At 36.0% G+C, this 23,437-nt stretch overlaps 1 protein-coding gene across 3 annotated transcripts in view; it reads left to right on the forward strand.

Annotated features, from left to right (window-relative positions):
- The window catches only part of ZFYVE9 (zinc finger FYVE-type containing 9), a 121,112-nt gene that overhangs the window by 66,999 nt on the left and 30,676 nt on the right, over positions 1-23,437 (forward strand). For all 3 annotated transcript variants that reach the window (XM_053655457.1, XM_037158320.2, XM_037158321.2), the window contains 7 exons: positions 1,468-1,637; positions 5,017-5,137; positions 9,726-9,848; positions 11,697-11,852; positions 17,648-17,872; positions 19,704-19,786; positions 21,120-21,224. In XM_053655457.1, coding sequence (XP_053511432.1) covers positions 1,468-1,637; positions 5,017-5,137; positions 9,726-9,848; positions 11,697-11,852; positions 17,648-17,872; positions 19,704-19,786; positions 21,120-21,224 — 983 coding nt within the window. The remainder of the gene's footprint in view (positions 1-1,467; positions 1,638-5,016; positions 5,138-9,725; positions 9,849-11,696; positions 11,853-17,647; positions 17,873-19,703; positions 19,787-21,119; positions 21,225-23,437) is intronic.

A 23,437-nucleotide genomic window follows, 5' to 3' on the forward strand; every position in this document is an offset into this window, starting at 1 on the left:
GGGCAAGTAAAGAATAATATTGTGTTGCCTGATATTTTGTAGGCACCTCTAAAAATATGCCAGTATTCTCTCCAGCTTAATAATGGAGAAATTATACTGCTTATACTTGAAAAGAGATGTAGATTTTGAAGTCTGCCTGAAAAATCCTAACCTAATGTCTACTTTAATGGTCTTCGTAGGAGTTCAGTAAGTGATGAAAATGGGAGTTCTTCCTTCTGACCAGCCCATTGCTTTTTGGCATATACATAGCCATTTTCTCTTTTCGTTTTAATCTGTCCATATAAAAATATGGAAATATTGTGTTAGGTACAGAGACCTTTGTAAAATCCAGAACTTTAATTCTGATTGTATCACATGATAGGTAGAAAATTATAGGTTCAACTTATTTTAATAATATCTTTATGAGTATGATATTGTCAGATGAAAGGCACTTTATAAGTTTGGGAGATTATCAGTAGTAAAAGTAACAATTATATATTTCCTTAAAATGATCTTGTCAGGAAGTTTCCCTTGATAATTAAAATCAATCTTCTTGCATTAATTTTATACCTTTTTGTCTAATTAATATTCCCTTCCCAAATAGTCCTCCTCCCTTTTGAAGATCAAAGCCTTCTATTGACATGATCATAATCTTCCCCATCTCCCCTCTTCAGATCATTCCTTAGTGATACTCTTTTTGTTTTTATGAATTCAGGCTTTCTTTCTCAACATCTGTATTCTCTTTACTTCATTTGTCATTTTTGTTGTTCTTCCCTAGTCTCTCTTGTTTTGGCTACTTGAATTGATATCCAAAATTGGATTTAAAGAGATTATTTCATCAGACTCAGTTTTCTACCTTTCCCCTGTCCTTTTACTAAAGCATCAACTACTTTTGCACTGCCAGGTCAGTCTTTTTCTTCTTCAGTTACACATTAGCCAAAGAGCTGGTCAGTTTGCTTCCCAATTCTTACCTATCGTGCCAACTCTTCCTTGATTAATGAATGATTCTTCAACATTCTTCAGTGCATCTTTTGTCCTTTAAAAATACTATAGCACTTTTCCAGACATTTAATTCCTGTGGAACCTCATACTTTTAGGAGATGTGGATGTCTACTGCTAGATATTATTTCCCCGCTAATAATTTATTTTCTAGGCACTTAAAACACCTTCTTTAGTTTCTCTTTTAGTGATATGGGACAGAGTATGTGATATAATTATAGGTGTATTTAAGAATTCTTAATATTTTAAACCAAGTGTTTTAAATCTTTACATTTAAGTTATAGCAGTAAAGTGTATTTAAATATGTATTTTATTAGTTTATAACCACTTTTACACACAGTTACAATTCTGATACTCCTAATTATAAGATACTAAATAGTGATTTTTTTTTTTTTTGGTACATCTGGAATTGGCGACCTTCTCTTCTTTGATGTTACAAACGCTATTGATATCACACTGATGCCTGTTTTATTTTTCTGGCTCCTCAAGTGGCTCAGCCCAGAGAGCAGAGGCGAGTTTGGTTTGCTGATGGGATCTTGCCCAATGGAGAAGTTGCTGATGCAGCCAAATTAACAATGAATGGAACTTCCTCTGCAGGAACCCTGGCTGTGTCACATGACCCAGTCAAGCCAGTAACTACCAGTCCTTTACCAGCAGAGGTAAGAAAACAAAATGGCAACTAAAAATGAGAACTTACTTACGCAGCATGTGCTGCTTCTGTCTTGCTATTTTTTTTAAGATTGTATTTATTTATTTTTAAAGAGGGGAAAAGAGGGAGAAAGACAGGGCGAGAAACATCAATGTGTAGTTGCCTCTTGCACACCCCCTACTGGGGACCTGGCCCACAACACAGGGATGTGCTCCAACTGAGAATCGAACCAGTGACCTTTCAGTTTGTAGGCCAGCACTCAATCCACTGAGCCATACTAGCCAGGGCTATACCAATTTTTTTAATTTAAAAAAATATTTTTAAAAATTAGGATCCCATGTTTCTTTGGTGTTGTTTACTCCACAACAATTAAGCCACTTTTTAAAAATTGTCTGTCATATTACTGTGTTTAAGTAGATTAATGCAGTCGAAACCTGTGCCCTTCAAGGGTCAAGTGTATTTCAATCCATAGTTGGGAATCTGAGTGTATGGAGGGCTGACTAAAGTTAAATGCGAATTTTTGGCTACACAGGTTGTGGATGCCCCTAACGTCTGCATTGCTCAAGGGTCAACTGTGTTAATTTGGGAATATCTAGGCCATGTTTTGCACAAAGTCCTTAATTTGTGTTGTTCTGATTTTTTTTTCTCATGATTAATATCGGATTAAACGTTTCTTGTCAAGAATAATATTACTACAGGCCTGACTGGCGTAGCTCAGTGGATTGAGTGCAGGCTTGCAAACCAAAGGATCATGGTTCAATTCCTAGTCAGAGCACATGTCTGGGGTGTAGGCCAGTTCCCAGCGGGGGACTCATGAGAGGCAACCATACATTGATATTTCTCTCTCTCTCCTTCCCTTCCCCTCTAAAGATAAATAGATAAAATCTTTAAAAAAAAGAGTAATATACTACATAAGTGATGATCATTTTCTTAGTGGAACACATCAGGAAGTATCAGTTTGAAAACAATATAGAGGCAGAATCATAGACAGTGAGCAGGCTGACAGCTCTGGGGAGTTTGGGGGATGGAGGAATTGAGCAAAAAGGAGAAAAGAAAATGAACTCATGGACCACAGGGTGATGCTTGCAGGTGGGGAGGGGGGTAGGTGGTGGTGGAAGAGGGTATTAGGGGATAAATAGTATTGGAAAAAGTACATATAATTTAAAAATAATGTAAAAAAAGTATCAGTTTGATCATTGGTTAAATTGATATCTCTGTGTTTTCTCCGCTGCAAATTAGCTATTCTTCTTTGTAATGAACAAGTAACTTGAGGGGGTGATTCTTAGGGACTGTGACTGTTCTGTCACCTCAGCAACCTTTCCACAAGTCACTTTACTGTCCTTTGACAATTCTTGCCTGAATCAGTTATAACTATGGTGTTTATGCATTGCTGACTTTTTTTCCTATTAAATTTTTTTTTTACCTCTTAAATTGTATGTTAGGCTCTGAAAACACAGCTTTTGTTATTTGTTTTCTCATCTTTATGGCCTAGTAGAGTACCTGGTAGTTAATAGGTTCTCAGTAAATGAAAGAAATTTCTTTTTCAGATGGTATTTAAGTGGAGGTCAGATGATCACTTCTTATATTACAAGGCTGGTTTATTGTCATTAAATAGCAAGTTAGAAGAGGTTACTTTATTTCCTGTACTATGCCTTGAAATCATTTAATAATGGTGTACCAATAAAAATTTCCAAATATCCTCTCATATGATGGTATACGAAGAACATTGCAAAATTTTAGCAAAAACTCACTAAATTATAGCATAGACAAAAGTATGGCAAGATAGTGACATTTTAAAAAGTAGTTTTAATGTTTATCTAAATGTAAATATTTAGTAAAGTGCTTTATGAAAATTAATCTTAGGGAAACAACTCGATGAATATATTCACACATACACAAACCCTGTGTGGTCCACTCAGGTAAACTAGTGGACCATTTTTATTATTCTAGAAGGTTTCCTCATGCTCTTCTTCTGTCAGTACCCCTTTCTATTAAATTTCTTTTACATCTTTTCCCCTAGGTAACCGTTATTCTGACTTATATAACCATGGGTTCATTTGACTTGTTCTTGAATTTCATATGAAAGGAAACATACAGTATATAATATATTGTGTGTAGCTTATTAAACTCAAACTAACATTTCTGAAACTTATCCCTACTATATGCATCTTAAGTCAATATTTTATTGTTGAGTAGTACTTTATCATATGGATATATCATGATTTTTCTATTTTCTTATTAACAGACATTTGGATTATGTTCAGTCTTTGGCTATTATGAATTGAGGAAAAGCTACTATAAACATTCTTATACATGTTTTAAAAAGTTCTAAAATGCTTCTTTAAAGTCTTTTTTAAAGCTTCATTTTCCTCTCTTAAGTGATGGAGAATATGTAGAGGAGAGCATCATTGCAATAGGTCTTAGAGTATAGTCTATTAAGTTATTAATTAAGTGGATTTAACCCCACACAAAATGTGTTTTGCAACATTATACTTTATTAAGTGTACCTAACATGATCATATTAATGCAAAGAAAAGTGAACTTGGAGTTTTATTTCATTGCATAGTAAATGAAAAGGATGACCTATTTTATTTTATTTTTTTAAATATTTTGTTTATTTATTTTTAGAGGGAGGGGAAGGAAGGGGTAAAGGGAGGGAAAGAAAGATCTGCGTGTGGTTGCCTCTTGCACATCCCCTACTAGGGTCCTGGCCTGCAACCCAGGCATGTGCCCTGACTGGGAATCGAACTGGCAACCCTTTGGTTCACCAGCTGGTGCTCAGTCCACTGAGCCACACCAATCAGAACAGGATGACCTATTTTAATCTCTGTATTTTATCAAAGGTAATTTTTTTCTTTTTTTGTTGTGTTAATATATATATAACATAAAATTTACTACCTTAACCATTTTTAAGTGCACAATCTATGGAATTAAGTTGCTCTTATATTGTTGTACAATCATCACTGCTATTCTCAAAGCTGATTAGAAAAAGCAGTATAAATGAGTCTTTAAATATACCCAAATACAATAAAAGTTCAGAAATTATGAGATAATACTGAAATTTTGTTTTGTTTTTACTATAATCTTTAAATATATATTTCTTGTATAGCAAAAGAAACCTGGATAAACAAAGCTTTATTTCTTCAAGGCTATAGTGCCTCTTCTCTCATTACTGTGATTTGGTGATGCCCAAAGGAGAAACTACAATTGGAAACATTTATAAACCCTGGGTATATAAACCCAGTCCTTTAGGAAACCACAGGTTAATGAGTATAAAAAAAGTATGACTTCTGAATTTTCACTTAAATTCCCATTTATATTCTTGACTATATTCTGCTAAAGTCCCGAACCTCTCTGTAACTCTCACTTTGCTCATTTGCTTTCCCTAGACGGATATTTCTCTGTTTTCTGGGAGCATAACTCAGGTTGGAAGTCCTGTTGGAAGTGCAATGAACCTTATTCCCGAAGATGGCCTTCCTCCCATTCTCATCTCCACTGGTGTAAAAGGAGGTTTGTGGACTTAGATATTTAAACAAGATAGTTATATATACCAAATACTGCCTTCTAATTAAGGGAAGGAGATAGAATTTGAATGATAACTGCCCTTCTCTAACAAAAAACAACAACTACTCAGTACCATGAAAATAATTATTGCTGTTACTAGTTGTTTTAGAGTAGATACTTGTGTTTTTATATATAATGTTATTTCACTCATTGGAATGATATAATACTTTATTAAGTGTATTTTATTGCTTATGCTATTACAGTTGTCCCATTTTTTCTCCCCTTTATCCTCCTCTACTCTACATTCCCCTTCCTCCAGAATCCCCCCCTTTAGTTCATGTCCATGGGTCATACATATAAGTTTCTTTGGCTTCTGCATTTCTTATACTATTTTTAACCTCTCCCTCTCTAATTTGTACCTAGCAGTTATGCTTCTTATTTCCTGTACCTTTGCCCCCATTCTTTTCCTTCCTCTCCTTGCTGATAACTCTCTATGTGATCTTCATTTCTGTGAGTCTCTTCCTGTTCTAGTTGTTTGCTTAGTTTGTTTTAGACTTTTTTTTAGGTTCAGTTGTTGATAGTTGTAACTTTGTTGTCATTTTATTGTTCATAGTTTTGACCTTCTTTTTCTTAAATAAGTCCTTTAAACATTTCATATAATAATGGCTTGGTGATGATGAACTACTTTATCTTAACCTTGTCTGGGAGGCACTTTATCTGCCCTTCCATTCTAAATGATAGCTTTGCTAGATAGAGTAATCTAGATGGTAGGTCTTTGCTTTTCATCATTTTGAATATTCCTGCCAGTCCTTTCTTGCCTGAAAAGTTTCTTTTGAGAAATCAGCTGACAGTCTGATGGAGACTCATTCATAGGTAACTGTCTCCTTTTTTCTTGCTGCTTTTAAGATTCTCTCCTTATCTTTTATCTTGGGTAACTTAATTATGATGTGCCTTGGTGTGTGCTTTCTTAGACCCAGCTTCTTTGAGACTGTCTGAGCTGCCTAGACTTGCCATTTCTATTTCCTTTGCCAGAATGGGGAAGTTGTCCTTCACTATTTTTTCAAATAAGTTTTCAATTTCTTGCTCTTCCTCTTGTCCTTCTGGAACCCTTAATGTTTCAGATGTCGGAATGTTTGAAGTTGTCCCAGAGGTTCCTAAGCCTTCTCATTTTTAAAAATTCTTATTCCTTCATTCTATTCTGGTTGAGTTTTTATTTCATCCTTCTGTTCCAAATCACTAATTTGAGTTCTGGTTTCCTTTCCTTCACTGTTGGTTCCCTGTAGATTTTTCTTTATTTCACGTTGTATAGCCTTTACTTCTTCCTTTATTTTGCATCCTTGCTCAGTTGTTTCTGTGAGCATCCTTATTACGAGTGTTTTAAACTCTGCATCTAATAGGTTAGCTATCTCCTTGTCGCTAAGTTCCTTTGCTGGAGTTTTGATCTGTTCTTTCATTTGGGCCATATTTTTTTTGTCTCAGTGCACCAGTCTGGATGAATATTTCTTTTTTAACTCCTTGGTTGTCAGACTTCCTTAAGTTTGATTTTCTGGTATTTCTGGGGGTTTTTTTGTTTTTAAATTGGTTCTTCTTCTTTTTTTTTGTTACTCAAGGAAGCAAAGCATATCTACCTATACTTCTTATCTTGGCCAGAAGTCCTGGAAGTATATAATATTTTTAATTGTAGTACAAATGTAGTCCATTGGCAGTTTTAAAAAATATTTTAAACGACATAATACTCTGAAGAGTTTCTTGTGATTTTAGGATTGGCCCATCTGATATAGTCAATACATTAATTTAACTTTCTGTTTTGAAGTATAACATTCATTTAGAAATGTACATAAAATAAGTGGGTGGTACTGAACTTAAATAGCCATTTTATCGGTTAAGAAATATTTCCAGTGAGTCTTGACAAGAAGTAAAATTATTATCCAATTTAAAGAATGCTTATAATTTTTGAAAGTGTTTCATTGATATATCTAGCTATTGACAGCAGCATCCAACTAGTACATTTTTCAAAAGAAGTTTTATCTATAACTTGGTTAGTTATTTCCTAGACTTTTACCTGGATTTCTTGCCTTCAGTCTTTCTCTCCTATATTTTATCTTCCACATTGTTGCCAGTTATCTTTTTAAACATAGATATAATCATATATTACTTTTGCTTAGGAACAGTCAATGGATTTTCAATACCTTCAGTATAAATTACTTACCTTATCATAAAATGTCCCTGACAACCTTATCTCAACTTATCTAAGTTTACTTCCAGCCAGTAACAGTACCTCAGCACTTTACATGCATACTACAGTTTACCTACTGTTTTTTAATATTCACCTCTTTAAAATATTTTTTAAACTTTACTTATTGATTTGAAAGAGGGAAGAAGGAAGGGAGAGAGGTAAGGAAGGAGGGAGGAAGGGGGGAAAAGACAGACATCAATTTGTTGTTCCACTTATTTATTCATTGATTAGTTGATTTTTTTGTCTGTTCCCTGACTGGAGATCAAACCTACAACTTTGGCCTGTAGAGACGATACTCTTACTATCTGAGCTACCCAGCAGGGCTGAATATTCACATTTGATACTTTCATGCCTTTTCTTGTGCTATGGGAGAGTGGGAAAAGAATGAACTTCAGATCTGGACAGACCTGAGCTTTAATCTCACTACAATTCCATTCTAGCTCTGTGGTCCAGTGGGCAACTTATTTATCCTCTCTGAATCTTTTTCATAGTCTTTAAAAAAATTGGGAAACTACATCCACTTAATTTAAGTCATGAATATTAAGTCAGATTTTATACCTGAAAGTTCTTAGCGAGAAAAATGTCTGATACAAAGTAGGCATGTAATTAATATTTTCCTTTCCTTGACTACAATACCATTTTATACCTTAGACTCCTTGAATTCCTCAACCTTTCGAAATCCAGATTAGTGAAAAACTCTTCTCTGAATCCTTGCATAGGCTGCCTCCCTCGTAATGTTTTGCATCCTCATCTCTCTTCTAATAAAAGTTCATATGGACTGTTACTACATTAACACTTTTCTCATTGTAATTTAGATATTTTATTGGTCTGATTCTTTCACTTAGACCCTGAATTCCTTCAGTCGCAATTGACGTATGTGTCTTCTGCGGCGGCTGCCAGGCCTGCAGTCGGCTCTCGGCAGTGTTAGCTGAGTGTGTTGTCCCATCCATCAGTTCCATGGTGAACTTTCCCATGAAGTTAAACATTCTTTTACTTGTGTAATGCTTTTGCTTTTTTACCAGACAGGAACCACTATAAATATTCTTTTGTTAGTATAATTACTAGTTAAGTTTCAAACTTTGGTTATTTTAATAAATCTTAGTTAATAAGAAATTATGTTGGCCTACTCTGTTGTTAAATAAGATTGCATTTTCATTAAAAGTCACATCCATTACCTCTAATTGTCAAAACCTCTCCTACCAAGAATCAGCAACCAGTTATCTAATATATACTTACTTAAACCACATTACTATATCTTTACCACGATTTTGCATTCTAATGAAATGACTTCATAAATTTTTTCTTTTTTTTAATTTATTTTATTTGGTGTTCAAGTACAGTTCTCTGTCTTTTACTCCCATCCCAGCCCCTCCCCCCGCCCAGTGTCATAAAGTTTTTTAAGTCACTTAGTATTTCTCTAATATTTTCATTAATAGGGTAAACACTTCCCATACATCCAAAAATAGTTTTTTGGTTTCTATTGATCAGTAGGAAATGGTGTTAATTTGTTCTGCCTGGCCATCTCTTAATGATGCATTTTATATAAGACCAATCAAATAATATGCAACATTCAGGTTTTCAATTCCTTTCCCAAACTTTTACTTTCTAAAATGGTTATTACCTATAATTTTGACTTCAAGGTGAGAGGACTACCATAATTCCAAATGGGGTGGCTGAATATGACATCATGCTGTGCTAGTAGGGGTTAAATGGGAAGGGTTCTGTTTAAAGCCTCAGGTGTTAACTTGTTCATGTTCAGTGTCTGATGTGTGTGATCTGCTGGTGATTTTGGCCATATATGCGCTGAACTCTTAACTTTCCGTAGAGGAATTCTTTCATGAAACCAGTCACTTAAGATACTTTTAGTTTATTTTGGGGGTGTATTTTCTACAGTTTAATTTTTTATGGAAAAAAGTCTTAAACTATACAAAAGAATATAGAGTAAAAAGTAGGATTCCCCTCTACCTCAACCCCTAGGCCTCCTTTCCAGAAGTACCTAGCTTATTATCACTTCCTCAAATATCGTGGATGATTTTAAATGTTGGTCCTAGAACATGTAGTATGTGAAATTTGTTATGATTGTTGGAGACATTTTGTTAAATAGAAGGGTTGTCTTTAGATTTGGCACAAGTCATTTTGTGGAGAAGTCTCTACATAGGATAACTACGTTGTCCTCCAAACTGAGAGTGAAAGGGACACTCTGATAAACACTAAGACAGCAGTACAAACCCGTGTTCACTGTATCTGTAAATCAAATGCTCATTCCTTTCGTGTGAATAATCAGCCCGTTTACCTACTGGATTTCCTTCTGTGTTTAACCCGTTAGCCAGTCTCTCACATCGTTTTCTCCCCTTACAGACTATGCTGTGGAAGAGAAGCCATCACAGATTTCAGTGATGCAGCAGTTGGAGGATGGTGGCCCTGACCCACTTGTGTTTGTTTTAAATGCAAATTTGTTGTCAATGGTTAAAATTGTAAATTGTAAGTTAAAATTTTGTTTTTAAAATAAAAATGAGATATCTTACTGACTCACAGACAATAAACAAAGCTTTCATATTTATTACACACAGAATTTTTATATAGAGCCACATCTTATTGAAAACTTGGTACTGAATAAGTTTGTTTGTATATAATTACATATCCCAGAGGACAATGGTGATACCTACAGAAGCTCTTGCTTTTAGTCACAGGGATGGGATAGGTGAATTCTCTCCCTATCCCAGGGATGGGATAGGATGGGATAGGAGGAAAGCTAAAGAAACCATGAATTGATCTAAGTTCTGCCTGAGATGGGTATGTTATGTCACAGCTTACCACCAGGATAACCAGTGGTGGATAATCCAGAAGGGTCAAGCAATTTACATGCTAGATTTCAATCTCAGAAATCTTAAGCATGGTGCAAAACCGTATTTGGGAGAAATGTTAGTTAGCTATATAACATGTAGTAAAATTTCAGTACATCTTCAGATTCAGAAGAAACTTACTAATTCATGGTGCCTTCTTGTGCATTAGAATGAGAGAGAAGAGAGTAATTTAAAATCTTGATTCTAAGGTGGTACTGGAAAATCCAGAACACATTTATCTTGGGTGAATTTTAATTAATAGGCACAGTTTTGGAGAGAGGACAGAAGCACTGGGGAGCAGTCCTCTAGTTCCCACTGTGTGCTTGCTTTAAGTTGACCTTGGAAACTAGAAACACCTGTTTTTTTAGAGGTTCTATATTAATGAAATGCATATTTCTAGTTTACTTGCTAATCACACCCTTGCATGTTTGGCCAGTTATTAATGCTTGCCATCTTTCCTTCTAGGATCAGATTTTAAAATAATTTACTCAATTTTAATTAATTATATCTACTTCTTAAGCTATACTTAGAAAATAGCTAACCTAGAATTCCTGAAATGCACACCATCTTAATACAGTTGGACTGGACATCTGCTGTTTGGGTGGATAAAGTAACAATTGCCAAAGTGAAAGAGGGGACCTTTTATTAGTTTTGACTTACACTGTCGTATTCATAATTTATTTGAACCCTTTTTCAATTTTGGGGGGAATCACATTATGTTGGAGTACAAATGATAAAAGTGTCAAGGATTGAACATTGTTTTTAACATATTTTTACACATGGCTTGTGCTATTAGGACTCTACAGAGCCTTTTAGTGAAGAAGTGGAAGTAAGTAGCTCAGAATAGCCATCGTTTTCACCACTTTTTACAGCACAAAGCTAAGTATAGTCATGTTGTTAATTATCTTGAATTTTCTCCTAGAAAGGACTATAATTAAAATTGCTAGAATCTTTCAGTTACATATTAATGTGTGCATAAAAAATACTTTTTATATCACAACCTGAATTCAAAGCTGTAATATTGGCTTTTGTTGTTGTTGTTTCTGGTCTTATATAAGTAATTATTTTCTTGGTTGAAGTGTCTTTTTAAAATAAAGATGAGGAAATACATTTTTTGATCATTATAGCCAAGGGTACATAATTTGGTTTTATTTATTTTATCTTTAAAGGAATGTTCTTTTGATAATTACATCTTGTAATGATAGGATTTAAAAGTTTTCCGTGTCTCTCACTATTACTTCTTTTACTTCCCCTCCAATTTTTTTCTAAGGGTTTGCCTAGAGCCCTTAATTCACCAGAGGTAGTGGTATATTTTATTTTCTATAATAGTTCTTTCGCTCAATGCAGTGTATTTCAAAGGTCAAATTATACAGATTCAGAATGATCTGTTTTATTCTTTGCTGTATTAAACATAGGTTTCTGTGCATTTTATAAGGGTAAGAATGGAGAGGAATGAGTTTATGTTTTATTTTTATTCCATCTGTAGATGTGAACAGGAAGTGCTGGTGTTTCACGACCAAGGGCATGCATGCGGTGGGTCAGTCTGAGATAGTCATTCTTCTCCAGTGTCTGCCGGATGAAAAGTGTCTGCCCAAGGATATCTTTAACCATTTTGTGCAGCTTTATCAGGATGCCCTGGCAGGTGGGAATGCATTATGGTTTAGTGTGCACCCTTTATGGATGACAAAAGGTTTTTTGTTTTGTTTTGGTTTTTATTTTATTTTTTATTAGGTTTAAAAGATGACAAAAACTTCAGACACAGATGTAAAATAATAGTCTTAAATTTGGAAGCCTGACGTTGGATATTGATATTGGTGACAAGTTAGAACTTGCCATGGTTTGAGGAAATTATAAGTTTCAGTGCTTTACCTGGTGTGTTTGTTATTTTACAAAGGCTAGAATCAAAATTTGTAAGAGAATCCATTGAACTGATGTAAGAGTATTTTTCTTTGAGTAGCTTAGGATTCATGATATTGTTACCTATTTGAGGGAAGTATATCCATAACTTATTGTTCTTTAGTTAACAGTATTTACATAATCATGTTACTTTACATTTAATTTTCAAGCTTCAAGAACTGCTAGCATGGACAACTTTATTATGGTTTCAAAATAAATAAATTGTGGATTTTTTTACTATAACAATGTAAAAGTAAATGCATGGCTATTAAAAGTTAGAGAACACTAAGGATACTAGTATACAGAGATATACTATTAAAATTGAGAAAAATCGTAGAATTGTATAGTAGTTCTATTTTTAATTTTTGAGGAACCTCCACACTGTCTGTCATCCACAGTGGCTGCACCAATTTACATTCCCACCAACAGTGCACGAGGGTTCCCTTTTATCCACATTCTTACCAACACTCATTTTCTTACAAATTATTTTTTTTTAAAGCCATTATAGGAATTCAGTAAGAAATTATCAGTTTTTAAGGTAAGTAATGGCAGTGGGAATAAAGAGTGTTGAAGAGACACGAAAGACAGCGACACTTCATTTCAAAGGATTTGATAACTGGTTGCATGTAAGGGCAAAAGGGAACAAACAGGTTGAAGCTGATGTCAGATTTCTAGCTCGGGCACCTGGATGGATGCTGTTCTTTTTCACTGAGATAGTAAAGAGAAGAGCAGAGCAGAGCTGGCAGCTGAGGTCCTTGTTCAGTGTGTTGAATTTGAAATAATGACAACAGATGGTAATATGTAAATGGAGGGTGAATATATGGATATGGACCTCAGGAGGTAGATCTGGGCCAAAATACAGATTTGGGAGACACAGCATTTATGTGATAGTTGAGGCTATGGTTATGAATAAGATAGGCCAGTGTGAAGAGACTAGAGCTGTGAATGGAATTCTAAGAAATACTGACAAGGGAAGGCATGAATTATTAAATGTATGTTTAGTATAAATTTGTATTCATTTTTTAGAAATATCCTTTTAAAAATATATTTTATTAATTATGCCATTACAGTTGTTCTATTTCCCCCCTTCATTCCCCTCCACCCCGTCCCCCACCATTCCCCCCACTTTAGTTTATGACCACATACTTCAAGTTCTTTAGATTCTATATTTCCCATACTATTCTTGCCCTCCCCCTGTCTATTTTCTACCTACCATCTATGCTACTTATTTTCTGTACCTTCTCCCCCCTTCTCCTTTTCCCACTCTCCTGTTGTTAACCCTCCATGTGATCTTCATTTCTATGGTTCTGCTCCTGATCTAGCTGTCCTCTTAGTTTGCTTTTGTTTTAGGTGTGGTGGTTAATAACTGTGAGTTTGCTGTCCTTTCACTGTTCATCTTTTTTATCTTCTTTTTCTTAGGTAAGTCCCTTTAACATTTCATATAATAAGGGCTTGGTGATGATGAACTCCTTGAATTTGATCTTGTCTGAGAAGCACTTTATCTGTCCTTCCATTCTAAATGAAAGCTTTGCTGGATAGAGCAATCTTGGTTGTAGGTTTTTGGATTTCATGACTTGGAAAACTTCTTTCCAGCCCCTTCTTGCCTGTAAGGTCTCTTTTGAGAAATCCTCTGACAGCCTGATGGGAACTCCTTTGTAAGTAACTGTCCCCTTATCTCTTGCTGCTTCTAGGATTCTCTCCTTCATTTTAATCTTAGCTAATATAATGATGATGTGCCTTGGTGTGTTTCTTCTTGGGTCCAAGTTCTTTGGGACTCTCTGAGCTTCCTGGATTCTCTGGAAGTCTATTTCATTTGCCAGATTGGGGAAGTTCTCCTTTATTATTTGTTCAAAGAAATTTTCCACTGGTGGCTGTTCCTCTTCCCCTTCTGGTACCCCTATAATTTGGATGTTGGACAGTTTAAAGATGTCCTGGAGGTTCCTAAGCCTCTCCTCATTTTTTTTGAATTCTTGTTTCTTCATATTTTTCTGTTTGGTCATTTTTTCTTTTCTTCTGGTCCACTCCTTTGATTTGAGTCCCAGTTTCCTTTTCATCACTATTGGTTTCCTATGTATTTCCCTTCATTTCAATTAGTTTAGCCTTCGTTTGTTCCTCTAATTGGTGACTAAAATCAACCAGTTCTGTGAGCATCCTGATCACCAGTGTTTTGAACTGTGCATCGGATAGGTTGGCAATTTCTTGGTCACTTAGAGTTATCGGCTCTGTGGCTTTTGAGTTCTTCTTGAGCCATGTTTTGGTCTGTTTGTGCTTATTACGTATGAGGAGGGGAGCCTTAGGTGTTCACCAGGGCGGGGCCACCCAGGTCGCAGGTTTGTGACTCTGTATGTGGGGGCGGGGTCAGAGAGGGACGATGGTGGTTCCCTCTGCTGCTTCCTGCCACTGGGGCCTGTGTGGTCCGTCTCACTGCTAGCTCCTTTACCGGTTTATCTGTGCGTGATTGTGTGACCACGATCAGCCCTCAGTGGGTCCACCCACGCTGCTGGCGCACCTGGGTCTCATGCCCTGGTCGATCCAGTGGATCTTTCCTGCCCAACCCCGCTTTGCTGCTGGCTGTGCCCCTCTTACCGGTTTGACTGAAGGGTTTGTTGTTGACAGACTTCAGTGTAGTTCAATTTTCTGTTGTTTGGCTATGGTTTTGTTGCTAAAACTTTGTTGTTTTTAAACTTGGTTGTGTGAGAAGGCGCAGTGCTTCCACCTACACCTCCATCTTGGCGGAAGTCTAGAAATATCCTTATATATCAGTAGAGTCCATTATATTAAAATGCAATAATTCTATAACAAAAAAGTCATGTGGGACTGATAGTAAGATAATGGTAATAGTCTAAGGTCGACCTATAACACATCTAAGGCTTAGTAAATATTTTCTGTAGTATAGGATGAGGGCAGGTACATATATAGCTAAGTAAATAGCATCCCAAAACATAAACAAGTGAACTATGAGAGTCTCTCCTTGAATAGGAATCATTTCACAGCTCACAGAAATAATGGGACTAGAAAAGTATCTTAGATTATCTGGTAGTACAACTTTTTATTTTTATGCATGAAGATACCTGGAGATGTTAATGGCTTGTTGAAATCACAGGCCTAGATGTGATTAGGACTAAAACTCCCAGACCAGTTTTCTCTCCTTATGTCAGTAACTTCTGTGTATCTAATAATAGTACAGAGTTTTTAAAACCAGGTGTGCATAGTATCTGTGTGATACGCATGTTTTATTAAGAATCCTGTTGTTAGATAAGGAAGGTAACAACTTGATATATTATTTCACTGTTGTTTTTTATAGGTAGAAACATATATTAAGTGCTCTAAAATGACCGTAATTCACTATTTTTTCCTCTGTGTAGCAGAGGGTGTGGAATTGGCAGATTGTATCTTAAATTGCCCCCAAGCGTGAAAGCCTTAAGCACTGGATCATTTGCTTAGTGGTTCATTCCTGTAGCATAAATAGTTCAAAAAAGCCAGAAAAATCCCTGAATGAGCTTACTTTATAATTTTTTCTGAATTTTTAACCTAAATTATATGTATTTAGTAATGCGTGTATGTGTGTTTCTTATTTAGTGTATGTATGTATATACCATACATAGTTGCTTATGCTTCCCACAGTGAGGAAAAATTATATTTTGTGAGAAATTACATCTAAGAGTTCTAGAATGCTTTCTGATTATTATGGTGCCATGGGAAATTTCAGATTGTTTATTCTTTCCTCTCCTTCCTTCCTCCATGTTCTATATATATGTATTTTTTTATAAACAAACATTCAGAACATAGAGTTGAACAAAGTGAGAATTGTATATACCAGACTGTTTTCTGGAGTTAATCTCTTGTTTCCCTTTCTTACCACAAACCTTTATTGGCTCCATATTGTCCTTAACACAAACTGTGTGCTCCACCATTCAGTATCTGGCCCTACATTTTCATCCTCATTTCTCACAAGTAGTCTGCCCCCCGTACTTCCACTGTACGGTGATGTCCTACTTCATTACTCAAGACCGTGACCCTCCACCACCCTGCTGTTTTCCAACACCCCAGCTATTGAAGCCTGTTAGTTTTCTTAAGTGTCACTCAAAGACCATTTTCTGTATGAATTCTTCTTGCATGATTCTCACAGAGAGAGGTAATCTCTTTTGGCCCTGGACTGTGTGGCACAGTTGGTTGGAGTGTTGTTCCATAAACCAGAAGGTCGCAGGTTTGATCCTCAGTCAGGGCACGTTCCTAGGTTGCAGGTTCAGTCCCTGGTTGGGCATGTACAGGAGGAAACTGGTTGATGTTTCTCTCTCACGCTGATGTTTCTCTCCCTTCTGTCCCCTCCCTCTAAAATCAATAAATGTGTCCTCAGATGAGTATAAAAGATGGTAATTCCTTCTTTTTATCCTTCTAAACTCCTTCAATAATCTTTAAAAAATTATATGGCATATTCCTATCTGGCATGACTCAGTGGATTGAGCACTGCCCTGTGAACCCAAAGTACACCAGTTCAATTCCCAGTCAGGGCACATGCCTGGCTTGCAGGACAGGCCCCCATTTGGGATCAGGCAGGAGGCAGCTGGTTGATGTCTCTCTCACACTCGATGTTTCTCTTCCTCTCTCCTTCCCTTCCCTTCTCTCTAAAAATAAAATCTGAAAAAAAAATTGTTATATAAATATATTTTTAGTATTTATGCAAGTTATGAAGCATAATGACAAAATAACCACTTGTAAACAAAATACCAAACATGGGATAAAAAATGACCAATCTTTCTTTACTGTCCTGATTACATCTTCCTTCCAAACTTCCCATCCTCAATCTCTAGGTAACCACTTTCGTCAAACTTCTATTACGCATTTATTGCTCCTCTTTATCATAATTTTATCCCAAATGCTCACATCATTAAGGATTATAACACATTTTGCATGTTTTTAAACTTTGTACAACTGGTGTCACACTGTGTTTATTTTCTGTGGTTTGCGTTTTTTACTCCACTGTATGTTTTTGACTTTCATTATTGCTCTAGTGGTTCCAGTTTATTCATTTTCAGGCTACTGTTTCATACTCATTACGTAAGAGAACTAGAATTGATTAATTCTCCTTCTGATGAACAGTTTGCTGTTCTTACCAGTTTATTGTTATTTAGACATGCTCTTTAAATTTTTTTTGTATGTAGCCTTGGCTGGTGTGAGCATGTACATAATCTTAACATTTTTTGTGACTTTTGAGGCAGCAATTTCTATCTCGAGCCATATAGTAAAGTCGCTCCATCTAACTAAGGGAGGCATCAGTATTTTTGGCTGCTAGCTAGACTTCAACAGAATGATAATACAAGTTACATCACACTCACCAGAAGCCCTGATAAAATTGGGGGGAAAATTTCATTTAATAAACACCATTTATTTATTTAAAAACTTTCTAAACAAGGGTGTTTTGTTGTGAAAAGTTAGAAATTAGTGTTTGGTAGTGACTGGACTACTATAGACTAATGACAATTACTAAAAATATGATTGATTTATTGATAGAAAGTAATAAACGAGCTTTTTTTGTTTTAGGAAATGTTGTGGGTAACTTGGGACACTCCTTCTTCAGTCAGAGTTTCCTTGGCAGTAAAGAACATGGTGGATTCCTGTATGTGACATCTACTTACCAGTCACTGCAAGACCTTGTGCTCCCAGCCCCACCTTACTTATTTGGGATTCTCATACAGAAATGGGAAACTCCTTGGGCTAAAGTGTTTCCCATCCGACTGATGTTGAGACTTGGAGCTGAATATCGACGTAAGTAGTAAAATACCTTTTTCTAAAACACATGAGCAAGACATGCTGACTACGTAAAGTCTTGAAATATTCAGAGCCACACACCCCCACCCCCAGTGATACAATTCAGCAGAATTTTGAAATAGCTAAGCTAAACTTAGCCATTGTCTCTACTTATTTTGACTAGAATGGGAGGGACTGAAAATACCAAATGATAAAGTTAGTGGTTATTTATTACCTTGTAAACTTATTGGCTTTTTATAGTTCATTGATAAATGCATAATCATCTTGAGAAAAAATGAATTTGAACTTAACAAATAACTTTATTTTTTATAGTTTCTATATATGACAAGTGCATTTTTTTGTCACTTGGTTGGAAAATGGTTGCAGCAAATTGTATTTTATGTGACCTGAGAGATACTGGAAACTAGTGGTATAGAGGTCACTCTATCAGTTAACAAGACAAGCAACAGAAAAGCTCCTGGCCCATGGGTGTAGCGAGCGGTGCGACTAAGTTGTGATTTTTTTCTAAGATGTCAAGGACTAAATGCAAGCTTTATTATAAACTTTGTATCTTCACCTAATTGAAAGTGTGCTGGTCTAGACATCAGACCACTTGAATGGGTTCTTTAACTTTGCCCCTTATTAGCTCTGTAACTTTGGCCAGATCACTCAAGTTGTCTGATTGTCAGTTTATTTTGCAACTGGAGATGATAATGCTTGCCTTTTATATTGTATAGGGTTTTTAAGAGGATCAAGTGAGATGAAAAATTATTTCATAAACCGTAAAACTATATACTGTATGTTCTCAGCAAGTCAGCTTTATCGTTTCACTTATTTATTCATTAATGAACAAGAATTTAATAAAGGCCTACCATATGTCATTAATTCTGGGAACTCAGAAATAGCCAAGACATGGTTATAGGCTCTTAGAACCTTTTGTAAAGAAGACATACAGAAATCATGGAATAGTATATCGTGTTAAAACACATACTCAATAAGAGTTCTTTGGGAGCTCCAAGGTGGACTCTTAACTTCATCAAGAATTAAGGAATCAAAAAAAAAAAAAAAGAATTAAGGAATCAGATGAGAAACATTATTTGGACCAAGGGCCTCTGGACTGAACTGCGAAGGAAGCATATGTATGAATCAGCCCTAGTGAAGTAGGTAAAGGATAGGGTTGTGTGCAGATGAACCAACATGTATAACTTCTTGTCTTTTTAAAAAAATTAATTTACTGATTTGAGAGAGAGACAGACAGAGAGAAACATCAGTTTGTTGTTCCACTTATTTGTGCATCTGTTGATTCTTGTATGTACCTTGACTGGGGATTGAACCTACAACCTTGGTGTATCAGGATGATGCTCTAACCAACTGAGCTACCTGGCTGGAACCTATAACTTCATGTCTTGATCAGACAGTTCAAGTCATAAAGTTCAAGGAGTGGACCAGCTAATAGGATCACCTGGTATTTGGCTCGCCTAAGGAGGGTGCCAGTCAGGAGATGTCTGAGTGAATTCTTTTAGACTTCTTGAGCATAAAGGAATCAGAAGATATTTATTTCTTCGATCATGTTAATGCACTTTGGAGAGCAGTGCTTCCTAAGACTTTTGGTCATTTTTGAAACAACTTTATCAAAAGGCTTATTCTGGTCATCAAATGACTAGTATAGTTTATAGAAGGTTTAGGATTTGCCTGTGATGCTAATATGCTAAATACTTTTTGAGCTCTAAATTTCATATGCTCTAATGAGCCATTATAATTATATTTGGAAAACTGTATCAACCATAATATCTCTTTTACCCAAATTTTAAGGTGCCAGACTTAGTCTGATCCTTTCTCATTTCTCTAGTTTATCCGTGCCCACTATTCAGTGTCAGATTTCGGAAGCCATTGTTTGGAGAGACGGGGCATACCATCATGAATCTTCTTGCAGTAAGTTGGGAATTTTTGCTTCCTTTTTCCTTATCAGAGTTTGTACAGGAGAAGGAAGAGAAAGATTTTTTTTATCATTTTGTTGATAGCAGTGCATTCTCTGCTGTTTCAGGCAGGTGAAGATTTATGTTAAAGGAAAAGAACCACATATATGTATATATGTATGTATGTTTGTATGTATGTATATATATATAGTGTTTGGAAAGTGTAAGGAGCTTTGGAGCAAATTAGTACCGGATTCCAGCCCCTGATTATATACTTATTATCTAAGTGACCTTGCAGGATCATTGAGGACTATGGGTAATGTATAATTAAAGCAGGGAGCATTCTGTCTTGTTTTTATTTTAAGCCTGGCATCCTAGAGTATATCTAGAATATATCTAGAATCTGAAAACGCCTCACAACCTTTTGAACTGTTAACATCGTGGTCCAGATGATCGCTGTCTCTTGCCTAGATTATTTTTATTATGTTTATCTGATCTTTTTCCTTCTATCCTTGCTTCCCTTGCCATCTATTCTTTGTCAAGAAGTCAGAGCATGTCCCTAGCTAGCCCTCAAACATCACAAACTCTTCTCATAACAGTAGACACACATGCTCAGCATTAATCTGCCCCTTCCCAGTCCCAGAATGTGGTAGCCCTCCTGATTCCACTTTTAAGGTAGCATGGAATTACTGGGTCCTGGTTTTTTTATATTTAAAGCTAATTTTTAATTACTTGTTTTGTTCAATGTAAGCTGCCATGCATCTTTGTGTCAATACAGTACAAGCACAAACCTGGCCAAAAAAAAAGTGAAGGTAAGGTCTTTATGGTGGCCCATAAGACCCTATGAAATTTAGCTTTATGCTGTAACTTGGACCTGGACTCTTACCACTCTTGCTCATTTTACTTCAGCCACACTAGATGTTGGGCATATATATGTGTGTTTTACCCTACAAATATTCATTCAATGACTGCCTGTTCCAGGCATTTGGAATATAAGAGCAACACAAGTGAGAGTTCCTAACCTCTTGGAGCTTACCTTAGGGGGAGCAGACAGTTAACAAATAAATGCCGAAAGTGTTAAGTGGTGTCAAGCGGGGTAAGCATTCCAATATTTGTTTAATATTATATGTGAGGTATATGAAACTTTTTAATCTCTGCCTTCGTAAGAGTTTATAGTCTAATAGAAAGTTAGAGTATACAGACACAGTGGGGCTTTCGTTATCCTAATTATTTAGGTAAATGGGATCTTTCAGTTTTGACATTCTGTACGTTTTTACTAATTTTATTACTATTAGTGAAATCCTGCCATGGATGACTTCTTCATTCTATTCCAATCTGCTTTCACACAGGACTTCAGAAATTATCAATACACATTACCAGTAGTCCAAGGTTTGGTGGTTGACATGGAAGTTCGGAAAACCAGCATCAAAATTCCCAGCAACAGATACAATGAGGTGAGATTTAACATGAAAACATATTTTTCATAGTTGAATGCATGAATGAAGGTAAAAAGTATAGGATTACATATACATTTTAAAAAATTAATTGACAGTGAAATCAGTTTTTAATATTGTATGACCTAGATCAATAATGGGGAATTTCATAATAGGCAAGATGTGAACTTTGTGATTTATTTAGTTATTAGTTGTGCTTTTGACTTTTGGATGCTGTGATAGTCAGTGATAGGTTTGTGTTTTGGTTAAGATATAAAATTAACTTCATAGCATTCATGGTGTGATGTTTTCATCTTTCCCTTTTATTGTAAGTACATGTTATTTTTTACTATCTTTAATGTTTAAGCGCAACTTTCTTAAGTCCTGAAATGACTTTTAAGTAAGGTTCCAAAAGCAAATGATTGCATCTTAAATTAAGCTGTATTTTGTAATTAAAATGAAATTATGCATACTACACATGTATTAACAGAATTAGATAAACTGTGTTCTTTACCTATTTGTCATGTGAATTCTTTCTTGAATTAAAAATTTTCTTAACATTATTTTTAAACTGTCTAATGGTGGGGGTGGAGGGATCGAGCATAAAAGGAAAAGCACAGAGAGAAAGAACTCATGGACACAGACAACAGTGTGGTGATTTTAGGGTGGGGGAGAGGAGTATGTGGAGGTAGAAGATGGTATGGGGGATAACTGGTGATGAAAAAAATAATAAAAGCTTCCTATGCTTAAAAATATTGGGGTTTCAAAGAGAAATTTTGTTTTAAAACTTACCTTGATATTATAATGGTTAAAATTTGTTTTGCATTTTTTAAATTTGTTCTTTTATTAGGCGGGGCAGTAACTTCCTGATTACTTATTTTACTATTTCTTGGTATGAAATAATTTTCTCCTTTCCCTCCTTGCTTTTTCATTCAGCATCTATTTATTTGTTTATTTGTACATTCAATAAATATTGAAGTGAGACAGACCGTGCATGCCCCAGTGGCAGGAAGCAGCAGAGGAGACCACCATTGTCCCTCTCTGACCCTGCCCTCACCTACAGCGTCACAACCCAGCGACCTGGGTGGCCCCACCCTAGTGAACAACTAAGGTTCCACTCCTCATACCTAACAGGCATGAACAGATCAAAACATGGCTCAAGAAGAACTTAGAGCCCCAGAGCCGATAAATCTAAGCAATGAAGAAATAGCAAAACTTTCAGATGCACAGTTCAAAACACTGGTGATCAGGATGCTCACAGAACTGGTTGATTTTAGTCACAAATTAGAGGAACATATGAAGGCTAAACTAATTGAAATGAGTGGCAATGCACAGGAACCAATAGTAATGGAAAGGAAACTGGGACTCAGATCAAAGGAGTGGACCAGAAGGAGGAAAAAAATGACCAAATAGAAAAGAATGAAGAAACAAGAATTCAAAAAAATGAGGAGAGGCTTAGGAACCTCCAGGACATCTTTAAACGTTCCAACATCAGAATTATAGGGGTGCCAGAAGGGGAAGAGGAACAGCCACCAGTGGAAACCTTATTTGAACAAATAATAAAGGAGAATTTCCCCAAGCTGGCAAAGGAAATAGACTTCCAGGAAATCCAGGAAGCTCAGAGAGTCCCAAAGAAGTTGGACCCAAGAAGGAACACACCAAGGCACATCATAATTATATCAGCCAAGATTAAAATGAAGGAGAGAATCCTAGAAGCAGCGAGAGCTAAGGGGACAGTCACCTACAAAGGAGTTCCCATCAGACTGTCAGCTGATTTCTCGAAAAAGACCTTGCAGGCAAGAAGGGGCTTGAAAGAGGTATTCCAAGTCATGAAATCCAAAGACCTACATCCAAGATTGCTCTATCCAGCAAAGCTTTCATTTAGAATGGAAGGGCAAATAAAGTGCTTCTCAGATAAGGTCAAGTTCAAGGAGTTCATCATCACCAAGCCCTTATATGAAATGTTAAAGGGACTTATTTAAGAAAAAGAAGATAAAAAACATGTATAGTAAAGTGACAGCAAACTCACAATTACTAACAACCACACCTAAAACAAAAACACACTAAGCAGCTAGATCAGGAACAGAACCACAGAAATGGAGATCATGTGGAGGGTTAGCAACAGGGGAGTGGGAGGAGGAGGGGGGAAAGTACAGAGAATAAGTAGCATAGATGGTAGGTAGAAAATAGGGGGAGGGCAAGAATAGTATGAGAAATGTAGAAGCCAAAGAACT

This window comes from Artibeus jamaicensis, unplaced genomic scaffold, assembly GCF_021234435.1.
Source record: "Artibeus jamaicensis isolate MK-2021 breed Jamaican fruit bat unplaced genomic scaffold, CSHL_Jam_final scaffold_1019, whole genome shotgun sequence".
NCBI classification, from domain to species: domain Eukaryota; kingdom Metazoa; phylum Chordata; class Mammalia; order Chiroptera; family Phyllostomidae; genus Artibeus; species Artibeus jamaicensis.